We start from the raw sequence: 12,034 nt of genomic DNA, 5'->3' as shown, positions 1-12,034 counted from the left end.
TGCTGGGGAAGGAACTTGATCTCCAACTCCGAACATCCGCTGTTGCATCTGGTCGAAGTCTAGGAAATGCATGTTTGTATCTGTGATCTCCTTCCATCTGGATGAAATCTTAAGCTCTGGATAGAATCCAATCTCCAGCATCTTGAGTAGTTATTTCCTTTCCTTATATCTAGATTTCGACATCGCACCTATACGAAGCTTGAAGTTAGACTTAGGAAAATAAATAATGCCCTTGATAAAATTCCTGACTTTCTAAAGATTTTAGCTAATTAGAGCATAAAGTCAGGAAAATAATCCATACTCTTTGTCGATTTCGACAATTAAATTCAAAGTGTGACAACGCTAGGGCATGGAAACCCTCTATAAAATTCATTAATACCTCCTTATGCTTAGAAAATATGCAAGCTAAAATGCAAAGGAGTATACCGGATCAATGATGACTAAGGAAAGGTGTGAAAGGTTGTGTGTTCACACAAGGTATGTCTGAAGACACCTTCCGCAGTCGACAATGGAGGTCAACAAATCTGAAGACAACCTGAAAATCAGACCTTTAATACATGTCGTAATCTTTAAAAAATATGCATAACTCGATAAAAATCAGTTTGAATGATGAAAACAATCATATTCAAGAATGTAAGTGTGGCTGGTAAAAAATAAATTTATGAGGATAAGTCTAAAAATTAATTACCTCAGACTTACCAGCACCTTGCAAAGTAGTTAAAAATCCCTGAAAAATGATAGAAAATAACTAAGGAATCAGCTCCAAGCAGAATCGCCAAAGTGGTTAGGTGGCTGGAAATGAAGATTTCTGAGAACAGTTGCCTATAATGGAGTTTTCAGACCTGCAACAGCGATAAAATGGTCTGAAAATGCACTAAAAACTCCACAAAACACCCCCAAATGCAAATCGCCTAGGTTGGAATTGGCTAGGCAATGAAAATTGAAGTCTGAAAATTAATGTGCAGCCAACAATGGAGGTCAAATCTGAAGCAAACCTCAAATCTGAAACAAATCAACGAGCTGGGAATGATGGCAGCCACCAAGCATGAAGAAAATCACCCCAAACAATGGCACAAAGCTCTCCAAAAAAAAATCGAAATTTTCCCAGCTATGGCGCCATTCTTAAAATTTTGAAAATCTCTTCAATGGCAGCTCGGATCTGCAACAATGGAGGTTGGAACAACAAGCAAAAAAATGGAGGAGAAAGTCGCCTAACTCCCAAACAGCAAAAATCGCCACCTTCAACAAAAATCGCCAAACTTGGAAAAATCGCTAAATTTGGAGATGGTCTTTACTTGCAGCAAGGGAATGAATAGCCAAGCTGGACAAAATGGAGGAGGAAAGAATCCTCAACCCAACACTTCACTTGAGCACTTTGCCAAAATTCGCCAATAAGGGAGAAAAATTGTCTTTCATGGAGACACCTAGCAGATTTAATAATAAAATAATGTTGGAAACTCCTCTCTTATACTTGCTTTTATCTCTCACTTTCACCACACAAGCAATGTGAGATAAAACACTTGTTTTGGTAAAAAACCAACTTGCTTCTAGAAGGTTAAAATATTAAATGCTTTTTGCAAGTTATTAAATGTTTGCTCTTAAAATTTTAAATAATCGTTAATCATCATTTAAAAGCAATTAAATGGTTTCAATTATTAAATATTTCGATTTAAGTCCAAATTGAGCCTCCAGGGGAAAATCGACTTAAGTTGGGATTAAAAAATCCCTTTAAAAATCATTAAAACGTCAAAAATTTGCCCATAAGGGAAAATCAATCGTAGCTTGGATAAAAATCCATGCTCAAATTTCATCAAAATGCATACAAAACACTCCAGGGAAAATCAATGGCAGTCTGGACACAAAATCCACACTCCAAATTCACTTCACTAGCAAAAAACATGCCCTGGTGGAAAATCATCCTCAGTCTGGATGAAAATCCGGACTTAACACTCATCAAAATGCTCTCAGTGGAAAATCGACTAGGGTATGGACTGAGAGTCTGCACAAAAATCCGCACTAACTTGTCATAAAACATCCTGGTGGAAAATCGACCCAGGCATGGAATCATCCTTAACGTTGTCCGCACTATACTTTGTACTCCAGTTCGCACTCCTGGTGGAAAATCGATGGCAGTCTGGGAAAATCCTGACACTTAACCAAATTTTAGCACTTCCAGGGTAAAATCGATCTAGGCATGGATAAACAGTGGTGGAAAATCATAGCCAGTATGGATTTTAGGGGAAACCCATGTGTAGTGTGGACTTTGAGTGGGGGAAAAGGGTGGGTAATCTGGAATATGAGGGGAAAAGCACCTCTAGCATGGAATTTGACCTTCTAACCCTTGGAATATGGATTTCCCTTAGGAATTTGGCATTTTAACCACTCAAAATCGCTTAGAAACTTCAAATTAGATTGGACTTAGGCAAATTTTCCAAAAAGATGAGCAAAACGCTAGGAAATTATCGGGATAAAGTGCGAAATCAATTTAAATAATACCTTTGGAGCGAGAAAACAACTCCAAAAAGTTTGGGAATACCTTGGCATTTTGAAATCACTGATGCACATGTTTAAAAACACGTTAACGCTCAAAAGGTCAACACTTAGACAAAATTTTAGGATCATTAAAATAATCAACGTTTGCAACTTGATCCTATAACCTCAAAAAACCCTAGACGGCACTAGGCATGATCAAAACTCCAAGACTCGAGCACGGGAAACACAAAATTGCCCACTAAGCAGCCAAAACCCTAACCTAACAACACAACAAGCCAGAAAAGAGGGGGTCCCCGTTAGCAATGGGGCGATGTGTGAAAAGGTCACAACAGGACATTACAGTCTCCCCCTCTTGAGTTTGCTTGTCCTCAAACAATTCTTCCTTGTCTTCTTTTCTTGGATGAACCTGTACATAGGTTAGTAGTACCAACTACCAATACATAATCATATAAATTAAAGTAATGATAAATGTTAGAAAAATTACTACTTAGTTTCTATTGCATATATTACAACTTAGAGGGTTTAGCTTCCTTGAGCCATTGCCCCACTTGAGAGGGACTGGCTTCCTTGAGCCATCTTGTCCACATGCGGGAGATTGGCTTCCTTGAGCAATCTCTATCCGATCTTGAGAGACTAACTTCCTTGAGCCATCTCTATCTAACTGAAATGGAGTGACTTCCTTTTAGTCATCCTTCTTACTAAGGGTGTTGACTTCCTTGAGCCAAGTTGCCCACGTTTGGCTTCCTTGAGCCCTTATTCTTACTTAGGGTGCTGACTTCCTTGAGTCAAGCCACCCATCTTTGGCTTCCTTGAGCCCTTATTCTCCCTTATTCTTACTTAGGGTGCTGACTTCCTTGAGTCAAGCTGCCCATCTTTGGCTTCCTTGAGCTCTTATTCTTACTTAGGGTGCTGACTTCGTTGAGCCAGTTTACCCAATCTTGAAAGGAGCTACCATCTTGAGAGGAACTGCCTTCTTTGTGCCATAGTTCCTCTACATTTCTTATACTTGGAAGGAATGGGGACTTCCCCTAAGCCATTTCTACACCAAGCCTAAGAGACTTACTTGCTCTGCTTGGCGGCTCAGGTCAGCCTTTATGCCATTCTCATTCCCTTCTTTGGAAAAAGATAATTAGCCTATTTGGAGCCATTTCTACACCAAGCTTAAGAGTGGTTGTTTTCTACAACCCTCTTACTTCACTTGGCAGCTCATGTTTGTTATCCACATTCTTACTTTCCTCTTTCTTGGTTGTTGTATCCACATTGCTTACCTCTTTAAAGTAAGGTTCTTTAAGGTTCTGAATGTTCTTGGATGGACCTCTTTCTGAGTCATTCATCCTGTTCATTCTAACTTTTAATCTTATTTCATCTCCATTATAAACTCTTTAGGTAGTTTAATTAAAGAGCTAATACATTCTTAAACATAGTTGTTTCTGATGTAGTCTATCATAAATATGCTGATGATGATCTTTCAGTCTGCAACAAGCTCCAATTGCTCTTTCTGAGTTGTATCTTTATATCCCTGTGTTTTATATAGCAATGGGTCTGCTTATATCTGAGACAATATAAGTTTGTATATAAGGATTTCTCACTAAATATGTGACTGAGTTTCTGGTAATAGTCTGATTGCCTTCCCTGCATATGAGCTAATAATCATGCAATCGATTTGACACTGTTCCTGATCAACAATCCTTATAATCATGCGTTCATAGCCTTGTAGATGGGTGGGTCAATACCACCATACTTGACTGCTTAATGACTCCTTGAGCACTTCAAATCTGAATTAAATATCTGAAAACAAATATTCTCTATTTCCCACCTTCCATCCTATCAATCACAATTTATATTTGTATTTTCATCAGAAGGACATGCCTCTTCACGAATGAAGTCTTCTTCAACACAATTGCTTCTCTCTAATAATCGCACCCCTTGATTAAAGTAATTTCTTAACAACAAAAATGACTATTCATAATTGCATCTTTTAAGAAATGTAGCTCTTGATAACAAGTGCTCCATAAGCAAACTCTTCTTTACGAAGACCAATCGCAGTAAACGTTTCTTGTTCTTAAATAATTTATAATAGCTGCCTCAATTTTGTCACTTGCCTTGTAAGAGCAAACTCGATACCTTTTGATACTATAAACCAAACTTAAACGTCCACATTTATTATATTAAGTGTTGTTTGTTAGTAGTGCCATTTAATAAAGTTGCTTCCTTAAATCATTGTACATTAATAATGAGTTACTGCATCGCTGTTTGCCAATATCGTCCAGCATTTGTCCTATGTTACATGAGTATTTCTTCTGAGTTGTGTTAGGGATGATCGTGCATTCTTAACTTTATTTTATCGCGTTTTTGAGTGAATCTACAATTCTTGATAAAGTCGTTGTCTTTATATATCATGTAAATTGTTGTCTAATCAAGTGTAGTTTATAAATCTGAAAGTCTTCCTCTGATTTATCGTTTTACCCTGCAGGATGGCAGAATCATGCTCTGATACCACAGTAATGTCCCCACATGGGGTTACCATTAATTTAGACCTGGGATAACAAACCCAACTTAAGGTGAGAATTGTAACATATAATTTTATCAAATGCAAAGGCATTTCATTACCATATTTAACTTAAAATTCTATGAACAATTGAAAAGATAGAACTTATCTTGATAGTTTTGTTTGTTTTGACAACGGACTTATGCTGATCATAAATCTCCCCCAAAACTGATTACAATCTCCTTACAAGTCTGCTGTACAACTTCTTAAGTTCTCCTCATAACTTTGCAAATGATCTTCTCCTCATCTTGTAATGTCCCTTATTGATGGCTTGACATATAACTTTATCTTGTTTACTCCCTTTGAGGTTGATACAAAACGTGCCTTTGATTTTTTAATGATCAGATTGCTATGTCTGAGTGGTCTCTCTTTATCATGTGATGGGTGGATGAATAGGAATGCCTCGGCCTATTCACTGTGTCTGATTTTGATCCTTATGTCCTGTGAGAACGATGGACGTTGTTTCTGATTTTCACTCGTTAGTTTCATCCGCCAGTGGCTTAGGAAAATGGTGGATATTGTCTCTGCCTGTTGTTTTTTTCTAACATGCACGGAAGATCTTATTGATTGGTGGAATCACCCACTTTGCCTGCCTGAGCACTTTATTAGAAATAAATAAAATAGTAATTCACAAATCGATGATTGTTGTAGTGTTAGTGAAAGCCTTCATATATCTTCCAAATGGAAGCATAAGTTACGTTGTAAAGGTCATGACTTATGTCTATTCATAACCGCCTTCTTTCCTTAACTAATCTCACCCTTCCATATGTAATTAGTCATTTCTTAACCTCTGACTAGTCTCCTTACTTATCACTGTCTTCAGGATAATGGATTGCTGTCATTAATACTCTTCATAATATAAATCGTTGTCTTAATATCGTGCTTCTTTAGATACCGATTAGTTATTTGATTGCATTCTAACCTTAATCGATATTGTTTAATATAAGTTGTTGGGCTTCTGTTTTTATACATAGTTATAGTTGATATTCCTTTCTTGTCAGCGTATGATCATATATCTTTCTATCTTTGTTTGTGATGATAATCATTTATATCTATGTTTGATCTTCATATTTAATTGAGATCATCGATGATTATTGATGGCTTAAAGAATAAGTTTAAATCTTTAATTAAAACTTATTTAATCACCTATTTCTCTTGTTGGCTTCAGGTCTTGAGTGGGGGACATTACACATGCATGTACCATAGCCAGCGTTTAAGTCAAGGCCCAGCAGCAACGAAGATGTAACAGGTTCTGAGTTATCACTTGTGCTTAAGAAAAGAATATTACCTGAATGCTGTGTAATTTGTATAATCTGGAAAGTAACCTTAAGTATGTATGAAATCTTAAGTTTGTAGCATTAATAATTTCAAGATAGTTTTGGTTGCAATCATTAGAACTTAAATCGTATCAACTTGTTGCTTTGAATATTGTGGAATGAAATGTATGCTTGTAAGAAAACCACAAACACCTAAATGCACCAGGTACCAACCAAACTGCAGTCTACCACATTGAAAAGAAAAAATCAGAACACAGGATTTGCATGCCAACCATTCAATAAAATTCCACAGACTGTTTGAAGAAATTGTAGCAGAGGGGCAGCCTATTACACACAAAGAGATATCAAGAGATATATAGAAATCAAAGGAGAATGGTGAGGATGTAAACAAAACATGCACATTTATTCCGAAATCTCTTAGCAATCAAAACAATTAAGAAAACTTACACTAATAAATTCATGGTGTTCAAATGTCAATTTAGATTACAATTTATTTTAACATTTGAAATGTTTAAAATTCCAAACTAAGGAGGATATTTCTAGATTTTAGTCAGAATTATTTTTAAAATAATATAAAAAAAGTGTTAAATATTATTCACTATTTATTATGTGGATTTTATAATCTTATTGTATTTATAATATGTAAGATTTTATTACTTTAATTTATAAATTTGTATTTAGTTTATATTCTAAAGTTTATGGAATTTAGATTTATTTATTTTTTGGTCGATGAAACATGGTTTTGGGAACCAAGGCTAATTTTTATATTTGATTTTATTATATTTGATTATTTGAGATGTAGATAATTTAATTTGTAATTATCCTAAATCTATCAATATGTTGTTTTGAAAATGAAATTATATATATAATCATTTGGAATATGGGAGCAATAGTCATATATTAGTCCAATGGTAATGAAATTTTCCTCTTATAATTTATATTCATATTTTCAAAATTATGTTATAAACTCTAACCTTCCGATATATATTTGTGTTCTTTATGAATACCATATTCAGTCGTATCCATATCCATATCTCTGCATCCATGCAACTTTATTCATAACTAATAGTATATGCCCACCCACAAGTGTTTTTTATATTCTATATTTTCTCCCTGTGATACTCTTGGGATTAGAATTACTCCTCTTGTATTGTCTCTTAGATTATTTGTGCCACCTTAGCCGGTTGTGCTTCCACTGTAATATTTTGATCATACATACATCAATATAATCGTCTTTCTTGTTTCTTTTTTGAAAGTTATTTCTTTAAGAAATTGAATTATGTCTTGTCTAATATTGACACATACTTAGCAGCTTGCAATACTCTGGCATATTTTCTCATGACATCAAGACTAGGAAATGAAATTATAAATTTTTGGTGGCCATAAATAAATGCTTGGAAATTTAAAACATGTTTATACCAGTGCTCCATCTAATAAAAGTTGAATAATCATTTGTTCCACATCCTCTTTCTTCAGATCTTTTGAGAGCTCAGATGCAGCCACATTTGTCCCTATAACATGGACAGTAAGCATAAACTCATAACTACAACATTGTTATTAAAATAGACTGAAAGCATAACAGAAAAGTGAAATATTTATTTACAAAACTGTAACTGTTAAAAAAAAATCAAATCTTATCTAATGAACATGCATTAAGGCTACAGAATCATGATGCTCATTTAATAATATTTTATTATTTTACAAGAAAGTTTGTTGGAGGATATGTGTTGTCAACCAATAGCCAGGGCCTCAATTTGGAATCATATTGATCTATATGTTTTCTTTGGTATCAAAGGTGAACCTAGGCCTCTATTGTGTCAAAACTATAACATTTCTCAAAAAGCATATACTCTAAAAACAATTAAGATGCTAGATTATTCATTTATGGGTTATTCAAAAAAATTCAAGAAAATTAAGGAACAAATCTGTTTATTAACAATGCAAGAAGCAACAAAAATGTGATCTCTCAAGGTCCTTGCAATGACACTGTGAGGAACTGTTAGGGTTTCACCGACTGTTGACGATGGTGGCAAGGCTAGTGCAGGAGATTCTGACAGCGAAGGAAGAAATGCAGATGAAGACAACTTCTCCTATTGTGGGTGGGTAGTGGATGGTAAGCCATTGAAGCTGCTTTCAACCCCCTGAAGTGTAATGTCCCCTTCCATGGAGTAGCCCAAGAAACCATTTAGCCTATCTTATTCCCAGAGGTGAAAGTCGGCAATGAAGCCATAATTTAAATTAATTATTTAATATTATCCATGTAATGTCCCCATTTTTGACCTAGAACATAAAAGCAATAAAACATTTATGTGGTCAAGGAGTGGCAGACCATGAGCACCTATAGCCAGTTAGAAGATAGTATAAGTGAATGTACATAGATAGTTAGAGTAATAAAGTATCAGAAAAATCGTGAAGTCTTATAAATAAGACGATTTTCCTTCAGAGATATAAGGATGAGTCAGCACTGGCAAGGGAAACAACCATCATGAGGATAATGAGCAACCTACTCATAGCATCAAAAGGTCAAATCCTCTTTGATACTTCTATTATACCAAACAAGAAGAGCGTCTTCATAAAAACAGAATTGGATCAAGTTATCAATAAACAAGTAATGATCAATCTTGTATGAGAAGATCTAAGTAATCATTATAATGATACACCATCATACATCCGATGAAGAGAGCATGAAGTCGATCATCACTGCCTATCAATCATACTTACCCAAGTAATGTTATCAATGGGTAATCAGCAAAGGGAAGAATCAAACAAAGAAAAATATATTACTGTTGCATTCAAAGGATCAATTGAGGAGCAAAGACTACTGTACCATTGAGGAATGAATTTCTCTAATCGAATACGATGATATGTCCATTAGGAATGTATCACACCTAATAGTTGATACATTTTCTATACAATTAACTTGTAAGCAAAAATCAGAGATTACCGTTTGAAGAAATAAAGTATAAAAAGCTGTGACTATGTCCATAAAGGAAGACAGCGATTGAGGAACAAGCGAATAAAGAAAGGAAACACATAATACTTAAGACAGGGATAACATATACAATGGAGTGATTGGTGATAGTGATTAAGATTAATATGCATCAATAATGACAGCAAGTATTAATTAATGATAAACATTGATATTAAGCATGGAAGGCGGCAATTCATAAAGTAACCAGTCGATATCATGGGAAAAACAAAATGATTTGTTTATGCATTAAAAAGGTTCGATTCCACCATCGATAATCAGCTCCATATTAAGGAAGATACATGATTCCCTAAACCAGCGACTAAGATTTATTAAAAGAAGTCAAAAGAATGTTGTTGCATGGCTGCTCAATTACAGGAGGTACAATTTGAGTTAATAAACCAATCTGTTTTAAGTATAAGACATGTCTTTTGACATCCAAAAGATGTTACCATTCAGCTTTGAAGGTTATATTATGAGAATCCATTTCACCCCATCACTCATTGAAGTTGATTTTTATTTTATTCTTGAATCCCTACATGGATCTGCTATTTAGAGCATCTTTTGGCCTAAGCATCAAGCAGGTTGCCTACATTTAAGGATAGCAATTCAGAAAGAGCACCATCATTGTTGCAGGCTTCTACTGTCATACAAGAAACATCGCCATTAGAATTTGTTGCAAATATACTTAAATAATGAAATCAGAAATAGCAATTCATCACTATAGGCGATAGGAGGACAAATTAGCATACTTCACATTGTCAAATCAGAGAAGGCTAACATCAAGATCATCTTTGCATAATTATCAGTTTATATCAGATATAGCACTGATCTATATTCAATATATATGCATTATTCTTTGAATAATAATATCAGTATTTATATACAAATCTTATCAATTGCATAGTGCAATGTTCCCACTTTGAAATATCATTTAATAATAAATAATAATAATAAAAAATTAAAAGACAAAAGAATAAAAATAAAAAATAAATTAAAATATAAAACAATATAATTAAATATTATTAAAATTTGATTAAAGTTTATGAATGATCAAGAGGCATGAAAAGATAAGTTGTGACTCCCCCAAATATGAAGTATAAAAGGAAGAAGAGAACTCATTCGAAGAGGTGATAATTTGGGAATCAGAAGTACAGATCTGATTTAAATAAGAAGTGCAGATCTGATTGTGAAAGGTTGTGTCCCTTTCAAAGGGCAGAAACAATGAAGAGTTGCACTCAATCAAAGGGTGTGTCTCTTCCCAAAGGGCATACATGATGAAGAGGTGTGACCTCTCCCTCACATTGAGAGATATAAAGGAAAGGAATCAAAAGCATCCAGTGACATCACCATTGATCATATCAGATTAGAACTGTTATTAAGTTACTGGCAGTAACATCCTTGTTCTTGGTTGTATGCAAGGGGATGTGCTTAATATACGAAGCCTAATAATGTTCTTATGCAGAATTTAAAAGTAATATTAAAAAAGACTGCAATATGTATGACAGTCATACAATTTCATATACATCCATAATACATTAGAAGTTAGTGTACTCATAACCCAATTACTTAAATCATTTCTATTGGCGCCGCCCGCACCCCTCCGCCCCCCTCCTCCATAAGGAGAGGTGTGGTCTTGTTTGGGAGAGGCAGACTAAATAAATCCCAAATTAGGTGAGCCCCAAGGGTGGTCTAGACGGATGTTCCTGAAACCTAAGCCCAATTATGGAGGTGGTCTCATCATGCCCCAGACAAGTAAAAACCCATCTAGGGTTGAGGATTAGAAAGGAAGTAAGAATTGGGGCTTCAATATAGCAAATATCAATTGTACTATACTACTATGAATAAATATGGTTATCTAGTTTGATAAATTAATTTAAGGCATGGTAATATTAAGTAATGGGTGTTGATTATTGGGAAATTGCCAGCCTCGTAGTAGGGGACATTACAATTGGTATCAAAGCTTTGATCCTGCCATCCTACAAGGTAAATATAAATCAATGAATAATCCAATCCTAGTCAATGAGAAGGAATCTAACGATACGTGTATTCATGTTTATGATCCGTGTTTGTGATGCAGAGGTGGGAGTAACATCAATCAACATACAAGTTATACTTAAATGAATTCAAGGTGCATTCCAATTACACCACTTGGATACATTGCTTCTTTGGTCTATTTCACACGTCATCTAAACTTCAGCAAGGAAATATAATATTGGCTTGATCATGGCCTCTCACTATGGATTTTGACGGCACACAAGTCATCATTACATCAAACAACTCAACAATTTATTGTTTTATTAAACCCTCATGATAACATTTACTATGAAAAGACACACAAAAACATCCATATCTTTCCCAAATGATAAAATAACCAAAATTACTTTGTAGGAGCCTTGTGCAAAAATGTAAAGAAGACTGTCACCAAGTTTAAGCCTTTTGGGATGATGCAATACAAAGAGATAGTTTTCTTAATGCTGGAAACCCTAGTTTTATCACAGCCCTGCTCTCACCAAAAATGCCATAACTCATTCAAAACTATATGAAATTAGATCAAATCAAAAGGAAATGAAACTAGACTCATTTCTCCACCTTTTCCGATTGGTTTCAAACTGTTATTGTATCTTACCAATCCATACCATACGTTTCTTTCAGACTGTTACAGAAAAATGAGTCATTCAGGACAGCCTGCACCAAAAATGGCATATCTTACACAAAACTCAATAAAATTTAAGGGAAAAAAAGATT

At 34.8% G+C, this 12,034-nt stretch overlaps 1 protein-coding gene across 2 annotated transcripts in view; it reads right to left on the bottom strand.

The window, feature by feature from the left end:
- LOC131034077 (ATP-dependent DNA helicase Q-like 2) overlaps positions 1 to 12,034 on the bottom strand; it is a 171,845-nt gene that overhangs the window by 43,411 nt on the left and 116,400 nt on the right. For both annotated transcript variants that reach the window (XM_057965428.2, XM_057965429.2), the window contains exon 17: positions 7,738 to 7,829. In XM_057965428.2, coding sequence (XP_057821411.1) covers positions 7,738 to 7,829 — 92 coding nt within the window. The remainder of the gene's footprint in view (positions 1 to 7,737; positions 7,830 to 12,034) is intronic.

Source organism: Cryptomeria japonica, chromosome 2, assembly GCF_030272615.1.
Source record: "Cryptomeria japonica chromosome 2, Sugi_1.0, whole genome shotgun sequence".
NCBI lineage: Eukaryota > Viridiplantae > Streptophyta > Pinopsida > Cupressales > Cupressaceae > Cryptomeria > Cryptomeria japonica.
Note: the sequence above shows the minus strand (reverse complement) of the source record. Positions and strands in the feature narration are given on the sequence as shown.